The following is a 17,899-nucleotide window of genomic DNA, read 5'->3' as shown; positions in this document are numbered from 1 at the left end:
TTGAATGGTTTGGCTTTGGCAACTGTTCAGTTTTTTTGCCTTTTTACTAGCTTAGCATTTGAGAAAAGAGCCTAGAGGGATCTTTGAGGACCTTGGCCTGGGGGCATGTCTGAGGTTGCCTTGATTAATCTTTGGCAAGACCAAGCCATTGTGGGCTCCATGATCCCCTAGGCAGAGGAGATCCTGGTCTGAAAGTACAGAGATGGTACCAAACAGAAGCAAGAATATATAAACACATTAACTTCTTTCTGTTTTCATTTTTGATTTGTTTATCTGCTTTAAGTCCCTATTTTCCAGAAATGATGTATTTTATCCTGTACTTGTTTCCTAAAATGTACCCTTTTATCCTTTACATTGCTTTTGGGAGAGGGTGGTTGGATTTTATCATAGCAACAGAAATGAAATTTAAGAATTGACATTTGCATTTATGGTCATACATTTTGGTATAAGGGAATGTGTTAACAGCTGATTATTTCCATCTTTTTTATTTGTTTTCTATAATGGGTCTTTCTGTGTAGCTCTTTTTATCCTGGAACTTACTATGTAGTCCAGGCTGACCTCACATTCACAGGGCTCTGCCTGCCTCTGCCTGTCAAGTGCTAGGATTAACAGCGCCGCTACCGGTTAGTAATCCATCTTTCATTTAGGAAACTTTTTCTTTTGTTAGCATGAAAGCCGTATGTTTTCTAAGCGACCAGTTTAGAGGGTAAATGTACATAAATTGTCATTGCTTGTATTATATTTATTTACTTGCAATACATGCATTAATTTGGTATTACATTAGAATATGCTGTCTTTTGTTATCAACATTTAATTTGAAGGGTATTTGATATCGGAAATACAGAGCATTTAAAAATTTCCTGTTTTGTATTTTTTCCTTGACAAAAAAAGCTGCAATCCCATATTTTACCTGTGAAATAATTGCACTAATTTGTCATTTATTAGTTATAGTCTCTTATGCGATCAATCCTATTATCAAATTACATTTTTCTACAATTGTACATATTTCTTGTGGACATGCATGTAATTTATGTGGTCAGTTGGTCAGTCCTCAGTGATGTTATTGGGCTTTTTGAAAGATGTTAGAACTATTAAAATGGTTGGTTGTAAGCAACAGAAATGATTGGGTTATGTCGTTGAGGTGCCTTATAGCAAAATTGTCAACTATTGTTACAGCACGTAATGAATGACATCATAAGCAAAATGGTTTCTGGTGTGTGTTTTGCTGTTAATTTTCTATGGTGCAAGAAACAACTCTTTCCATTTCATTCACGAAGGAATATTTCACGAACTTTCCTAATACTTTGTTGTGTTTTTAACAGATAACATTACTGCAGATGGAACATAATTTTGACATTGTAAGTACATGATGTATTTTTTAAAGGGCTGCCTAAATTTTATTTTGAGTGTTTATTGAATACAAACTCATCTTGTTTTCTAGATGAATCATGCTTGCCGAGCCTTAACATACATGATGGAAGCGCTCCCTCGGTCATCTGCTGTTGTAGTTGATGCTATCCCTGTTTTCTTAGAAAAGGTAGTTAAGCTTTGGCCCAGCCTGTTCATAAGTACATGAGTCAAGTTTGGAATTCGAATCTATGATGTAATTGAAGTCTGTGTGTTTAACCAGTGTTTAACAAAATTTAACCAGTTAAACAATTTAACATAGGTTTAAAAAAATCTAAAAAGAAAATTGTAAGTTATAATGTATATGTATATATAATAAAAAAGTGAAAACTTATAAATTATAAAATAAGCCCAGTTTTATGATTTTTTTAATGGTAGCATTTAACATAATAACACCAGAGAGCAATGTGATACTTGCATTGTTCATCGGATTAAATGTAATTATTCTGATGAAATACACATTAAATTTTTAAGACTGGTTTAAAAAAATAATTACATAAATCTTCTATGGCAATATAATTTTCAGATCCTGGAACTGAGGAGGCTGTTAGGAGGAAACTGTCAGCTATGCTTTAGAGTGTTTGCTCAAGGGTGGCTGTTTTCTAGTTTGGTTGATTGCATGTTGGAGGTTATGTAAGTGGCTACAAGTAGAGGAAATACAGTGTTCATATAAATAAAGTACTGTAAATAATTTGATACCTACTTTAATGTTCCTAGCTGCAAGTTATTCAGTGTATTGATGTGGCAGAGCAGGCCTTGACTGCCTTGGAGATGTTGTCACGGCGACACAGTAAAGCCATCTTACAGGCGGTAAGTGTTATTGCTAAAGTTTTGTTTCATTTGTTGTTGAACTATATTGTGCTAGTTTCTTGACTGTAGCATCAGTAAGGTGCACATGCTGCCCTAAAGTACTGTGCTAGACATTATAATAGTTGTTTTTTATAAAGGATATGTTTTTCTTCGCTTCAACAGTTCTCTATATTTCAGGGTGGTTTGGCAGACTGCTTGTTATATCTAGAATTCTTCAGCATAAATGCCCAAAGAAATGCACTAGCAATTGCAGCGAATTGCTGCCAGAGTATCACACCAGATGAATTTCATTTTGTGGCAGATTCTCTACCATTGCTTACCCAAAGGCTAACTCATCAGGTAAAATATGAATCTGTTTTGCATGTTCATGAAAATTTCAAAATTTGAATTCTTCTAATTGGATGTGTATAACCTATGTTTCTGTTGAAATGTGTTGTCCAGTCACATATAATTATGTCACTTTCATAGGATTTTGGCATATCAACCCAAATGGATTGTAATTTATACATTTAGTACCCATCTATTGATATTAAACCAATGACTTCATTATTGCACTAATTAAGATGTTCCTTTGTGAGATCAGAATTTACTTTTAGAAATATTGCTCTAGAAGAAGTCCTTTGAAACAAAGGGCTTAGGCTAAGACTACAAGAGAGAGAATATCTAGAAATAGAAATGTATAGATTTCATCTTTACTGGGGTTGGAGGAGAGCCAGTAGGTATGTAAAGGAGAAAACATCAGTTATGTAGTTTGAACAGCAGGATTCATAAAAGATTTGAATAGAGGAGAGTGACTGCTATGTCTGTAAGAGAGAAGCAGGTGTTTGTTTTCTATTTTTTTGTTTTTTGTTTTTGTTTGTTTTGTTTGTTAGCGCTGTTATGACTAGAGATGCCTTCTAAGGAATCTCCTTTAAAATTGTTTTTGTAAAGTATTTTAAACCTTGTGAAAACAAGATGTACACAAGGTTCACATTTGTCCCCTATACTCTGTAGTGGTAGTAATAGATGTACTAGTTTCTTATTTCTTTTTAAACTAAGCTAGGCTGGACTTCTGGGTTTTCCATTTCAAAGCTCATATCTACTAATGAGGTTATGGAAATTTAGTGTCAAAGTAAGAACTAAGTGACTGAAGGTGCTAACATTTTAAATTAATGAACTTGCTTATATTTCTTTGTGATAATTAGGACAAAAAGTCAGTAGAAAGCACTTGCCTTTGTTTTGCACGTTTAGTGGACAACTTTCAACATGAGGAGGTGAGTCTCTATTATCTTTGGTAATATATTTTTCATAGTGTTGAATTGCTAAGCCATAGCATAATAATTTGTCTTCTTTGCATTCATGAAGAACTTACTGCAACAGGTTGCTTCCAAAGATCTACTTACAAATGTTCAACAATTGTTGGTAGTGACTCCACCGATTTTAAGTTCTGGGATGTTTATTATGGTGGTTCGCATGTTTTCTCTGATGTGTTCCAACTGTCCAACATTAGCTGTTCAACTTATGAAACAAAGTAAGTAGTTTTTTCTATGAATGCAAGCTTTTATTTATTTACCATGTATAGACATAAAACCAAGCAGCACCCTACTCCTACAAGGAAGTTAAAATACATTAATAAAAAGAGCCTGTGGCACGGAGTCACAAATCCTGTGACACGCCCGCCGTCTCTGCTTTGGTACCCAGAAGAGGGTGTGAGACTCTTCAAGGCTTCCTAAGTTTCAGGGAGTCCAGGGTCATTTTGAAAGGACTCCTTGGTCTTCTGCCTGGTGGTCCCTCTTGATGTATAGTGGGGGCAGCACATTTTCAAATTCTTGTGGGCCTTAGACGACCACTTTAGCTTCATCTCCTGTTTTCCTGAAGAACCAAAGTCTAATGAATCCTTTTGTCAGTTTGAGTGAGTCAGCCAAGGCCTCCAGAGGCTCCTCCTTTGTCCTTTGGTCTTAGCCATTATAGTGACTAAATTTCTGTATCTGAGTGGTTTTCATGCTAAATTCTCCAGAGACTAACCTTCTGTAAACGGAAAGTTAATAGGGAGAATATTTAATGCTTGTATTGAGTTGACGTCTAAGTATGGCATAAGATAGGAAATGTGAGCTTGGGTGTTTGTTTACCTTATATTAAGGCCATGTGATTTCAGTATATTTAAATGGAAATAGTAAATATATTTGAATGGCATTCTCTTGGTACAAACTATTGTGATTCTCAAAGTAACTAGAGATTCTGAATATGGTGAAATTATGGGTAAGAGATAGGGTTTTTATTCAGGATGGAAGTCCATAGAGATAGTGGTTAAAGTTTACACAAATTTTTAATTTAAATTTTTAATTTTTAATTTTTTATTTTCATGGTTTGTTCTTTGTATAACGTTACTTTTGCCCTGCTCTAGTGAATAATTGCCTTGTAAGTTGAGTACACTTAGTTTAATAGGCTTATGTTTTGCTGATGTTGGCTTTATAGACATTGCAGAAACACTTCACTTCCTCCTATGTGGTGCCTCCAATGGAAGTTGTCAAGAGCAGATTGATCTTGTCCCACGAAGCCCTCAAGAACTGTATGAACTGACGTCTTTGATTTGGTAAAAATGGGTTGATTTTCCTTGAAAATGTTAACAATTCCAGGTGGTACAGAAAGTGACTTAAATAATTGTACTTTTTACTTTCAGTGAACTTATGCCATGTTTACCAAAAGAAGGCATCTTTGCAGTTGATACCATGTTGAAAAAGGGAAATGCGCAGAACACAGATGGTGCAATATGGCAGTGGCGGGATGACCGAGGCCTCTGGCATCCCTATAACAGGATCGACAGCCGGATCATTGAGGTAGTAGTTTCATCGTACCGTTTAAATAGATCTATTTTTGTGGAGAGTGGGTGCAGGGATGGCGGGGAGGTGGTTGTGTGTGCTTAAGTGTGCTCAGTTTTGAATTAACTCAAGATTCTCTCATTTTGTCTCCTGAGAAAGAAGGTCCTCATTCTGTTGAGGTCAGAAAACATGATGTTCTAGTCCTGCTTCTGCTGCTAACTACCTGCTTGGCTTGGAGCAAGTAATCTCAGTTCTTTGTCCCATAGTTTTGTTTCCAAAAGGAAACATTGGAGGGTTAGACTGTGCAGGTCTACTATTTCAACCCAGAAGAAATCTCCCAGTGTGTTCTTTTTATACCTAATCAGGAAAAAAGTGAAAACAAAGTGAATATGAAAATTGTGTTAGATTAGTATATAATTCTGCAGTAGTGTAATAGCATAAATGGAAGCAATGTTTAAAAGATGAAATTTTTGGTTACTTGGTATAAGAGAAAAGAAAATGAATATACCAAAATGTTAATGACAGTTTATATGTGATTTCTGATTTTGTATTCACGGGAATAATATTAAAATTTCTCAGATGACGAAGGTGTTAGAAAAGTGATTCAGTACTTCGAGAGGCCATTCATTTTCTGCTAGAAGTGTCAGTACATTCACAGAATTTTTTTAAAATTTAATATCCGTTTTAAATTGCAACCATCTCCATCCCTCTTGTAGAGTAGCATTTTAAAGATGTGTTCTCGTTTCTAAAAGTTTTTGCTAAAGGAAATAAAAATTCAGAACCATCTTGCTTTTTGAGTGTTAATTGTTGACTGGTTGGTGTGCCACAACTCCTAGTGTTCTTAGTTTCTAACCTTAAGTGTTTTCTTTTTAGCATTCTCCTGATAATAATGTCATCTTTACTATTAGTATACTCTTTATTTCCAGATAGGTATACCATTCTGTCTAGGAGTCTCAGCTTAGGTTGAATTGTTTTTAAAGTGATAGGTTATTATATAGCTTAAGCTGTTTTTGAACCTGGAAAACTGACTTAACTTCCTGAGTGCTGAGATTCCAGGTGTGCAATCAACATGTAGCATTTTATAGCTTCTTTAGGATGTCTAAATTTAAATAATAGTCTTTCCTGTGTAAGGCTTGCGTTGTGACTATTAATCTTAGATCTTAGTTTTAGTTGTGTGTCTTACAGGCTTAGAACAATGTGTAAATGTGAGTTTGTCTTTGTTACCTAAGGACAATTCTACAAGGTGTTTGGCTTAAGTTTAGTAGGTTACTAGAAGTTTATCAGGTAAAAAGTGTTGTACAACAATTGGAGTTCTAAGTATGTATGTAAAATTTCTTTTACAATATATTTCTAAATGCAAATGGTATCTTCATGACAGTTATGCTGTATTCTATATTTATCTGGACGTTTGTATCACTGATATCTTATAGAACCTATGGTTTGGCTTAACTTAAAATAATTTGTTAAAATGAATTTTGTCATCATCTGTAATAAACTTTCCACATTCTGTCAGTTTACCAGCCTCATAAAATACATTTATAAAGTAGCATGTATCCCTGCTGTAATTGGGTAATAGATTTCTACATGTTTATATTCAAGACTTCTCTCTCTTTGCTCTCAGGCAGCCCATCAGGTCGGTGAGGATGAGATAAGCTTGTCCACTCTGGGACGAGTTTATACTATTGATTTTAATTCTATGCAGCAAATCAATGAGGACACGGGAACAGCACGTGCCATTCAGAGAAAACCTAACCCCTTAGCCAATACTAACACTAGTAAGTATCCTTTGATTTAAATGGAGCTGTACTATTGTGAATTATTTATTTTATATAGATTTTGAATATGAGATGAGTGTGTGGGCACACATGTTCCACAACATGCACAGAGGATAACTTGAAGAGACTCTTGGAATGCCAGTTAGAACTTATGCAGGTGTTCATTGCACCTTACCAGAAAAGGACTAGGTAGGAAATGTTGGTGGCTGTATACTATGTAACACAATTGGACACTCAAAGCGTTCATGTTATGCAATGTGAAAAACCAAAGGTAAACAGAGTTGGCCACTCCTTTTTCCATAATTTTCATTATATTCTTGCAAAAAATTTAGTATATTTTTTTGCACTCTGTATTTTTTTAACCTGATTTTAGTGGGTTAATATTGAAGCTTCCCTAGTATTTCTTAGACTGTTTTAAGACAAGGAAGTGGCATGTAGTTAGTACAGTGATGTTTTCATGGTCAGAAGTCTCCTAATACTATCCTCGCATGCTCTAGTTGAATAATGTTTGTTCTATAATGAAAAAAATTTGCATATGTCTTAGTCAGGTTTTCTATTCCTGCACAAACATCATGACCAAGAAGCAAGTTGGGGAGGAAAGGGTTATTTAGCTTACTTCCACATGGCTGTTTATCACCAAAGGAAGTCAGGACTGGAACTCAAGCAGGTCAGGAAGCAGGAGCTGATGCAGAGGCCATGGAGTGATGTTCCTAACTGGCTTGCTTCTCTTGCTTGCTCAGCCTGCTCTCTTATAGAACCCAAGACTTCCAGCCCAGGGATGGCACCACCCACAAGGGGCCCTACCCCCTTGATCACTAATTGAGAAAATGCCCCACAGCTGTATCTCATGGAGGCACTTCCCCAACTGAAGCTCCCTTCTCTGTGATAACTCCAGCCTGTGTCAAGTTGACACACAAAACCAGCCAGTACACATAGCATTTCAAATAGTTGATAAGCTGAATACTTTGTTTTATCTACTGTGCTTCTATAGTACTGGTCACTTCAGGACTGTACATTTTTTTAAATAACAGGTGGATATTCAGAGTTAAAGAAGGATGATGCTCGAGCACAGCTAATGAAAGAAGATCCGGAACTGGCTAAGTCTTTCATTAAGACCTTATTTGGTGTTCTCTATGAAGTATATAGCTCCTCAGCAGGACCTGCGGTCAGACATAAGTGCCTTAGAGCAATTCTTAGGATAATTTATTTTGCTGATGCTGAACTTCTCAAGGATGTTCTGAAAAATCATGCTGTTTCAAGGTGTGTTCATGAAAATAGTAAATTTAGGAATTTAAATTGAAGTTTTTTTTAAAATGAATTTCTAAATCTTTGTACAGAAAAAATGAAGTAAAGTTTGTTTAGAATGCTTTGAGTAATTTTAAATGTCTTTTTAAACAATTTTTATTAAAAATTGGAATTTAATAAAAATTATCGTTGGTAAGTTCAAATTATAATAATCAAATAATTACTCAACTTTAGTTCACACACAGATCCTTTTCTTTTTTAGTCACATTGCTTCCATGCTATCAAGCCAAGACCTGAAGATAGTAGTTGGAGCTCTTCAGATGGCAGAAATCCTAATGCAAAAGTTACCTGATATTTTTAGTGTTTACTTCAGGAGAGAAGGTAATGCCATTTTTAATAACAAGTTAATGATGAATAGTTAATCTAGATAGAACCTCATGTGACACGTTCAGTGTCTAAGGAGAGCATTATCTGTGCACATGAGGTGTTTAAGAGTGAGTGTGTATTTTGTGGAAGTACAGGGTTACTGCAATTTGCTGTAAATGATGCCTGTTAGTCATTTTCAGTGATCCTTCCCCCCCATAAACTCAAGGTCGCAGTGCATCGTGGTAGTAGATCAGAACAATTCTAATGTTTGAGGTTATATCTTTGGATTGGAAATGTATGTGACTGGCAACATAAGAGAGCATTAGATCCTTTGGTATTAGATTAACAGGTAGTTGTGGGATTTCATTTGAATGCAGCTGAGCTTAGGTGCTCTTGAAGAGCAACAAGTACTTTTTCTTTACCAATGTGCCATCTCTCCAGCCCTTATTATTTTTTCCTTTAATTGAAAATAGGGGTTTTTTTTCCTCTTACATAATAAATCCTGATTATGGTTTTCCCTCCCAGTTCCTCCCCTATTCCTCTTTCATTGGCATCCACTTTCTTTCTATTTCTCATAGAAAATAAACAGGCTTCTAAGGGTTAATATTTAAATAATTATATTAAGGTGAAACTATAACACATCAGAAGACCAAACAGAAGGAAAGAGCCCAAACAAAAGGCGTAAGAAACATGTAGACACTCATTCATACACTTAGTAATCCCGTAAAAACACTAAAGTGAAAGCCATAATATTTCTGCAAAGGACCTGTGGGATAAAAAGAGAAAAAAAAATATATAAATAAAATAGTAATAATAATAAAAAAAAATCAGGCCAGGCGATGGTAGCACATGCCTTTAGTCCCAGCACTTGGGATGCAGAGGCAGACGGATTTCTGAGTTCAAGGCCAGCCTGGTCTACAGAGTGAGTTCCAGGACAGCCAGAGCTACACAGAGAAACCCTGTCTCAGGAAAAAAAAAAAATGAGAATTGGGAGGGGAAATGGAAGAGTCCTGCTATGACATCAAGACAAAGAACCTGGGCGGTTGAGTTCACTGCTGTTGGCCATCTGGTGCTGGGATTCAACCTACCCTTAGGAGTAGTTTGTTTCCTCAGGGACATTCCTTTGGAGTATATTAAGTTTTCATTTGCAAGTGATTATCAATTGGAAATAGCTTTAGGGTTAGGCATGGAGGTGCATGTCCACTTTTTTCAACTGTAGGACTCCATCTAATACAGACCTATACAGGTCTGTACTGGACCTGCTGCTGCAGTCTCTGAGTTATGTATGTGTTGATCTTACTGATTTAGAGGACATTGATTGCTTGGTGTCCTCCATACTTTCCACTTGATTCCCTTATCCCTGAGGTTGGAGAGATTTGATGGTGACAACCCATTCAGGCTGAGTGTTCTTAGGTCTTTAAGTCCTTCTAAAATGTCTTGCTGTGAGTTTCTCTATTTGTTGCCATCTGGCTAGGAGGAAGCTTCCAGGGATGGCCGAACAATGATCTGCTAGAGTTGGTCACTTTTTCATATATTGGGTTTTTTATCTTTCCTTGGTTTGAAACTATGATAGATAGGCCAGTACAATGAAAACAAAGCAGAAGGGTTTTTTTTCTCCTTTAAGTACTCAAAGGAGCCCTGATCTCTTGAATTCCAGCCTATTTACTTAGTGAGACAGTATCTCTAAGTAACTAAATAAAATTATCTTTGTTCAAATAAAAAGATAATATTTTTTGCATTACCCAGAGATGACTATTACAAGTCAGGCAGGTGTTCAGGTGACATACACTTACTTTCTAAATTCATGAAATATTTAGTCACATATTTTTGTCTTCACTCTCAGATTCTCTTTTGTCATATTTATGCTTTTAGTTTTATCCAATTTTTTGTTTTGCTTTGGTTTCTTTTAATCTTTTTGGTTTGTTTTGGTTTAGAGGTAAAGGAGATCCACTTGCCCACTTTGATCTCTGTCCCATGCCAAGTAAATTCTGTTAAAATTAGAAAATCTGCTATTTCATCAGGTTCTATTACCCTCAGCGTATATCTGTAGCATATACATAATGGGCTTTGGCTTCTCACAGCTAGGTCATGGTGCTCATAAAAAGTTTAATGCTAACTTCTTCCTCTGTACATCTTGTTTTCCTTCCATTTGAGCTTAGTTTTCCTGTAGTGTGCTCTAGCTTCCTGTATTTCTTTGTTTAGTGAGCTCATTACTTACTGGAATACTCAGGAAAACGTATCATTTGAGTCATTCAATTTACCTTGTCTGTTACTGTGTCCTTAGTACCTAGCATGTCTTTTGCATCAAATGTAGTTTTTAACCAAGTATCTGAAGTTTAAATCAGGTTCCAATCCCAGTAAGAGACTCTAACAGCACTTGGAAAGCTGAGGTAGGTAAATCTCTGAGTTTGAGGCCAGCCTTATCTACATGGAAAATTCTAGGAAGGTGGACCTGCATAGATCCTTCAAAACACTCAAAAACCAAAACAACAACAAAAAATCTAATGAAAGATTGGGACTTTACTCCCCAAAAATGTTTCTACATCCATATGTAAATTTCATTTACAGATTTTTCATGTATTTAACACACATTTTCTTGGATGTCTGAGAGAGAGGCAGACAGACACAGAGAGATAGACTTATAGGAACCCTTTCCCTTCTCACATATTATATTTTAGTTGTCCTTATTCTGACAATGGATGATGGATCATCACCAATAGCCCTTTCTGGATACTAGTCCTCTATTTAAAGCTGATTGACTTTTCTACTTTCTACTTTTCTACTTTTCTACTTTCTACTGTAGCAGTTTCATATGAGTTCGGTTGGAAGACTAGAAGGCATTCAATAAAAATATTTTTTGTTGTTGGTTTTTTTTGTTCGTGATTATTTTGGGTGTGGGGGGGTGGGGTGGGGGGTACAGTTTTTTTGTGTAGCCTTGGCTGCCCTGGAACTCACTCTGTAGACCAGGCTGGCCTCTGAACTTAGAAATCCACCTGCCTCTGCCTTCCAAGTCATGGGATTAAAGGGTGCGCCACCACCGCCCCGGCAATAAAAATATGTTAATTTTATTTTTCCTGATCTGAGTCAAGATGAAACTTTGGCTTTTTCTCTACTTCCTGCTTCTCTCTCCAGCTTCCTCCCTCCCGTCTTTATTTCCAGTTTACCAGGATTAACATTTAGGAATGTAGTGGTGGGTGTTGTTCTTTTCTCCTGATTAAACTGACTTTTTTTTTGTCCCTATTGCCTTGAAGGTGTGATGCATCAAGTAAAACATTTAGCAGAATCAGAGTCTTTGTTGACAAGTCCCCCAAAGGCATGTACAAATGGGTCAGGATCCCTGGGGACTACAACACCAGCCAGCAGTGGGAGTGCCACGGCAGCAACCAATGCCTCTGCTGATCTAGGGTCACCTAGCTTGCAGCATAGCAGAGATGATTCTTTGGATCTGAGCCCTCAAGGGTGAGTTTTGTATCTGGAAGTGGATTTTTCTGTTTCCTTTTTTTCATTTGGTGGTGGTGACTGAATCTACATTATCATAAAATACTATTACTCTAGCACTGAATTATTTACTTGGCCCTTGTGTTCTTTAGAAAGAAAATAACTTTAAAAAAACTACTGGCTCCATTTTGTAGGTACATGAAATTCATACACATCATTTACTCTGGGTAGTGAGGTACACACACATTAGGTTTGTTTATACACATCACAGATGTAGTATCTAGCCTGTTTCATAGTTTTGCATTTACTTTGTACTGTCGTATATATGCTTTTGTGATTCCAAGATATTGATGTAGTCAGAAAAGAAAATTAGAGACTATAGGAAAGAACTTGCCATTTAGTCTTAGTTACCAAAAACATATGGCTGCTTCCTAAAGGTAAGACAAAAAGTCATTTATGCCTGTTCTGCTGTTCTATTTACTGTTTCGAAACTCTAAATTTTTTTTTTAATTGTCACTTTGTTAGAAGATCACACAAGTGCTTTTATATGTCTTTTATTTTTAGAAACTGGAATGTTGACAAATGAATTATATGTGATAGTCCACATTCATTTCTGATAACTACCCAGGGTAGTTATCAGAATGTTTTTCTTTTGCTGCAAAGTACATCATGAATTTTTTTTTTTAACTTTTATTTTTATCATATTAATAACGGTGTTTTTGCCTGCATGTATTGTTCTGCCTCATGTTCATGGCAGGCCAAAAGAGGCTTGGCTCCTGGGACTGAAGTTATAAAGTGGTTGTGAGCTACCATATAGGTACTGGGAATTGAACTCAAGTGGTTGCTAGGAGCCAAAGCTAATGTTCTTAACTGTTGAGTTCACTTTCTAGCTCTTATGAAATATATCTTGATAAAACATTATTACTGGGATCCTAAAATTAAATCAGTATACCTCAAAGAACTATTGTCTGAACAGCTGGCTAGATTGCTGGAGTTGGGTGTTTGAGGTGGTAGCTACATACTTCAGTTTAGCCAAAAGACTACTCTGGGCTGGGTGGTGGTCACTCAGAACGTTAATCCCAGTACTTGGGAGGCAGAGGCAGGTAGATCTCTTGAGTTCTTAGGCCAGCCTGTTCTACAGATCCAGGACACCAAGGGTATACAAAGAAAACCCTATCTTAAAAAATCTGGCTTGGGCTGGTTGCTAATTCAGTCCTTCCGGCCACTCCTCTCCCCCAAGTATTGTTTCAAAGATTGTTTTGGTGTTTTGGGTGTGTGTGTGTGTGTGTGTGTGTGTGTGTGTGTGTGTGTGTGTATATATGTACACACTGTAAATGTGCAGGTGTCTTCAAAGGCTAGAAGTAAGCATCAGATGTCCTAGAATTAAGATTATGAGCCTCCATGTGGGTGCTTTCAATAAACCCTAATTCATGGAAGAGAAAACAAATACCTTTAACTGTTAAAATGATCTCTTTGAGCCTTCCAAGTGAAATTATTTTCATTTATAACTTGTAGAGTATTTCTTTCCTGAAAGTCTATTTTTCTTGCTTACAGTTTTGAATACATAAAACTTATTTCATAGAATTACCAGATTCTGTTGAGTCTTTTCCCGATTAAAATTTTTATTTGAATTATTTTAATGTTATTTGAGCCATAGATCAACTGAACTAGAACAATTTTGTTAATTTTATTTTATTTTAGTAATCACATTTGTTATGTTCTCTGGTCCCAGTGTGGAAGCCAGACAATTTGCACTAATTGGTTCACCCCTTTTATTAGGTGGGTCCTTAAGATCTAATTTAGGTTGTCTGGCTTGATGGCAAGTTCCTTTACCCATTGAGCCATGTTGCTGTTCCCTAGAATATTTGCCTGTCTTTTGTATCTCTGTTATTAATTTCAGAAATATTTCTAATGTTGTTAAGAGCAGCAGCTCTTAGCATTGTAGTATTGTTTAGAATAAGGCCTGTGGACAGATTAAGTAAAGCCCTCCTTTCTCTCAGAACTAAGGAGAATGAGGCAGGAGAATCAATATATTGGAGGTCCAACCTGAGGTAATTTGGAGACTATCTCAACAATTAAACAAATGCAGAAAAAGAGATGTGTAGACAATTCAATGAATATGCGGTTTTTGTTCCAAATAGATTATCACTTAACAGATTAGGATCTGTAAAAAACAGTTATGGGAGTTGTTATGGATGTATTTATCATGATATTGCCTTAGGTTGTTTTGGCTATTATACTGTAAGGAATTAGAATATTTTTATAGTATGAACATTAAATACCAAGTGTATTTTGTTGCCTGTTAGATTATGGGAGTAATATAATACTCATATTTTATATTTTTAAATAGGTTGGTCTTTGTATTTTTGTTCAATGCATTATATTTTATAAATTTTGATATGAAGAAAACTAGGCCTTTAGTTTTTGATTTTAGTAGTTAGTAATTAATTTGCTGTCTCTATACTCCCTATAGCATATGACTGTCCACAGAGTCCATATTAATTCAGTCAGTGAAAATTGTTAAATGTCTAATTGTAGCTGAGTTCTTGAGTGGTAATTAACTAACTTCATCATTGTTTTTCCATTCACCAGTCGATTAAGTGATGTTCTCAAGAGAAAACGACTGCCAAAACGAGGGCCAAGAAGGCCAAAATATTCCCCCCCAAGAGATGATGACAAAGTAGACAATCAAGGTGAGACCTCTGGTGAGATGCTTGGGAGACAGGGGAGAAGGTGTGGAATAACGTTCCTCATGAGCTGCTGTTCTTAATTCAGTTTCTATATTGAGATTGAAGTTTTTGTTGCTTTTTTTTTTTTCACTTTTGAGGAAGTGATTTGAGTTTACTTCTCTTCATAGCTAAAAGCCCCACCACTACTCAGTCACCTAAATCCTCCTTCCTGGCCAGCTTGAATCCAAAAACATGGGGAAGGCTAAGCGCACAGTCCAACAGCAACAACATCGAACCAGCGCGGACTGCAGGAGTTAGTGGTCTTGCCAGGGCAGCCTCAAAAGACACCATATCCAATAATAGGTAAAGTGTGTGCTGGGGTTTGGGATGAAAGGTCTTAGCATGATTGACTGTATTGAGCACGTTCATCCCATGCTAGGGACTTAGTTTATTCCACTCTCAACCCAAACGATAAGTCACATTCTTATGAGAATGTATACATTTGCCTATGTGTTCAACCCTGTTACATATAAAAACTATAGCATAGCAATAATACAACCAGTTGACAACTCTGCTTAGTTTTGTTATTCGTAGACTTCCTGAATTGTGTGTGCTTGCATACTTTGTAATTTGAAGATTTGTAGCTGAGAGAGTGTAGCTGCTTTGTGAAAAAGTACTTGGATCCCTGTCAGATACTAATTTCTTATGAGTGGGTTGTATGGAAATGCTTATCAGTGGGTCATAGGAATGCACTGGATATAAAGAGTACCTGTATAAACCAATTCCTCTATAAATAAGACATTTTTCCAGTGGCATTTTATTTCTAAGATAAATTTTCATTTGAATTGGCTGCTAAGTCTCTGAACTCGAAATGATTAGGCAATTGTATTTTTAAAAAAGTTTATAGACAATTAGGTCACATGCTGCTGTTATACCTCATTTTTTCCTCATTTCTTTAGGGAACTGTGATGAACAGTATTAGATATATTTGTCCTTTAGCCGTTTATTAGGTAAATTTATATTTGGGCATGATCTGTAATATTTCTTCAATATGTGTATGTATTAAATACTTGTGGAGGTCACAAAACAACTTGCAGAAGTTTGGGCATTAAACTCAGCACCTTAACCTTCTGAAATATTTTACAGTTCTAATCTGACTTCAGTGTACCTCTCCAGAGATATTAATATATCATTTTTCCTTCTTGTAGAGAAAAAATTAAAGGCTGGATTAAGGATCAGGCACATAAATTTGTTGAGCGTTATTTTAGTTCTGAGAATATGGATGGAAGCAACCCTGCCCTGAATGTCCTTCAGAGACTTTGTGCTGCAACTGAACAACTCAACCTCCAGGTACTGTCTGTCCAGTACATTGCTGGGACACCAGTTGGGTGGTGTTTGTGCAAACTTTGCTTTCTACAACTAATTTCTCTCGACTCTTGTCCATTGCCATGATTTACATTTTCTGCAGTATATACTGGAAACCTTGCCATTTCTTTATGTTCTTTGTGCCCCACTTTCTACTCATAACCACCTCCATCGGCAGACTCATAGTCTTGAAAGACTCGTGGCTCTTTTTGCTATTACATCTGATTCTTTAGTTTTTAGGTTTTTATTTTTTCATACACTTAATGTAGTTTTTGTTCTTGTTTTCTAAGGTATTTCATAGACATTTTGTTTATTAACTTAAAACTGCATCATGAATTATCATTTTTAATCTGTCTTTCTAAAAGAGCCTTATTCTAGTTTTAAAAAGTTACTAAAATATCAGTTGTACAACGTCATGGCCTTTGGTATAATATGTTCATACATGCGTATTTTGTTCTTTGATTTTATTCTAATTTTCTACCCATTGCCCTCTCTTGTTCCCCTCTCTCCTGGTTCTTAAGTAGCAACTGTTCTACTTTTGTGTTTTTGTTTTTAAATATATTATTTATAGTAATGGTAGCATGTCATATTTCGCTTAACGTAGTGACCCTTCCAGTTAATGGCATAATTATTTAGGAGATATTTTGATACTATTTAACAAAATGGTAGTAGGTTTCTTCCTAGGGCCTTTTTAACTCCATTGGCTTTTTAGTCAGGTTTATACTATCAGGAATGAGTTCCCCCTTGTGGAGTGGGCTTCAGATCTAAGCAGAGAATTAACCTAATAGTGCCTGAGCCACTATTGTACCAGTGGGCACATCTTGCCTGGCAGGTTGGTATTGTAGCTCAGAGGGCTCATAGCTGGCTAGTGGATTTTGTTGTTTTGTTTTGTTTTTAAGGTATTGAAAAGATTTTCTTTTTGGGAAATATAAATTGTACTGTTTACATCATTATAGAATCTTCCTTTACACTCTTTTAGGTGGATGGTGGAGCTGAGTGCCTTGTAGAAATCCGTAGCATTGTCTCAGAGTCAGATGTTTCGTCATTTGAAATCCAACATAGTGGGTTTGTGAAACAACTGTTGCTGTATTTGACATCTAAGAGTGAAAAGGATGCTGTCAGCAGAGAGATCCGGTTAAAGCGTTTCCTTCATGTATTTTTTTCTTCTCCAGTAAGTTAATAATTGTCATGGGTATTACGAGTCAGAGCTAGCAAGTGGGTGTATTTGTGTCCCAATAGAAGTATACCGTGTATTGCTTATTCAGTTAAATTCCTTTGACATTTATTGACAAAGTCTTACTATGTAGATGAGGCTTGGTTGCAATTCACAGAGATGTTCTTGCCTCTGAGTCTCAGGTGCTGGGGGTAAAGATAGGAGTGTACTGTTCCTGCCTCTTCCAAAAACTTTTATGTGTCAGGGTACAGTAGTAAAATGAAGCCCATGATTAAATCCCAGCCCTTGAAGGGCAAGGCAAGATGATCCAGATAAACAGCGAGTTTTAGATCACTAGGTAGGGACCCTGTCTAAAATACAAAATAGAAATCCACCCCTTCACATTTCTAGAGTCCTGAAGCCCACATCAACTTTGTTATCTATTTTTCTCACATTGCAAGACAAGCATTTATAGTAGTTTCATTTGTCAATATTTGTTGATGGTATGATAGGCAGATAAAGTATTACTGTGCTTAGTGATCATCTCTATAATTTAGATTACAGGGTCAGGTCTATAGCTAGCTCCTCTTTTCTTTGCCCTTTGGTCCCTAGTGTGTCAGAAGAAGAGATTAACTACTCTTGAGTACTGTTTGTTAGCCCTCCTGTTGTAACTGTAGCTGTTTTAGAGAAGACGTAAGGCAGGAAGTTTTCTGCATTGTTGGTGTAATGTGCTTATTAGCAAAATACTTAACTTTGCCCTTTTTTTTTAGTAGTTCATTGATATTTTTGAACACTTTTTATATGAGCTTAACTTGTGTGGCTACCTAAAGGCAGAAACGGTATTTATTTGAGTCTATGTTGGATATTATGGGT

General features: G+C 36.3%; 1 protein-coding gene across 24 annotated transcripts in view; it reads left to right on the top strand.

The window, feature by feature from the left end:
- Trip12 (thyroid hormone receptor interactor 12) overlaps positions 1–17,899 on the top strand; it is a 130,682-nt gene that overhangs the window by 85,295 nt on the left and 27,488 nt on the right. For 15 of the 24 annotated variants that reach the window (XM_031368223.1, XM_031368220.1, XM_031368218.1 and 12 more), the window contains 16 exons: positions 1,323–1,358; positions 1,442–1,537; positions 2,125–2,217; positions 2,395–2,556; positions 3,402–3,470; positions 3,562–3,727; positions 4,672–4,789; positions 4,877–5,036; positions 6,637–6,790; positions 7,822–8,050; positions 8,298–8,416; positions 11,653–11,860; positions 14,432–14,532; positions 14,697–14,871; positions 15,717–15,858; positions 16,853–17,044. In XM_031368223.1, the coding sequence (XP_031224083.1) occupies positions 1,323–1,358; positions 1,442–1,537; positions 2,125–2,217; positions 2,395–2,556; positions 3,402–3,470; positions 3,562–3,727; positions 4,672–4,789; positions 4,877–5,036; positions 6,637–6,790; positions 7,822–8,050; positions 8,298–8,416; positions 11,653–11,860; positions 14,432–14,532; positions 14,697–14,871; positions 15,717–15,858; positions 16,853–17,044 (2,220 nt within the window). The remainder of the gene's footprint in view (positions 1–1,322; positions 1,359–1,441; positions 1,538–2,124; positions 2,218–2,394; positions 2,557–3,401; positions 3,471–3,561; positions 3,728–4,671; positions 4,790–4,876; positions 5,037–6,636; positions 6,791–7,821; positions 8,051–8,297; positions 8,417–11,652; positions 11,861–14,431; positions 14,533–14,696; positions 14,872–15,716; positions 15,859–16,852; positions 17,045–17,899) is intronic. The other 9 variants (XM_031368224.1, XM_031368213.1, XM_031368225.1 and 6 more) reach the window with 3 other exon arrangements.

This window comes from Mastomys coucha, unplaced genomic scaffold (assembly GCF_008632895.1).
Source record: "Mastomys coucha isolate ucsf_1 unplaced genomic scaffold, UCSF_Mcou_1 pScaffold14, whole genome shotgun sequence".
NCBI classification, from domain to species: Eukaryota; Metazoa; Chordata; class Mammalia; order Rodentia; family Muridae; genus Mastomys; species Mastomys coucha.
This window is presented reverse-complemented; position numbering and strand designations above follow the sequence as displayed.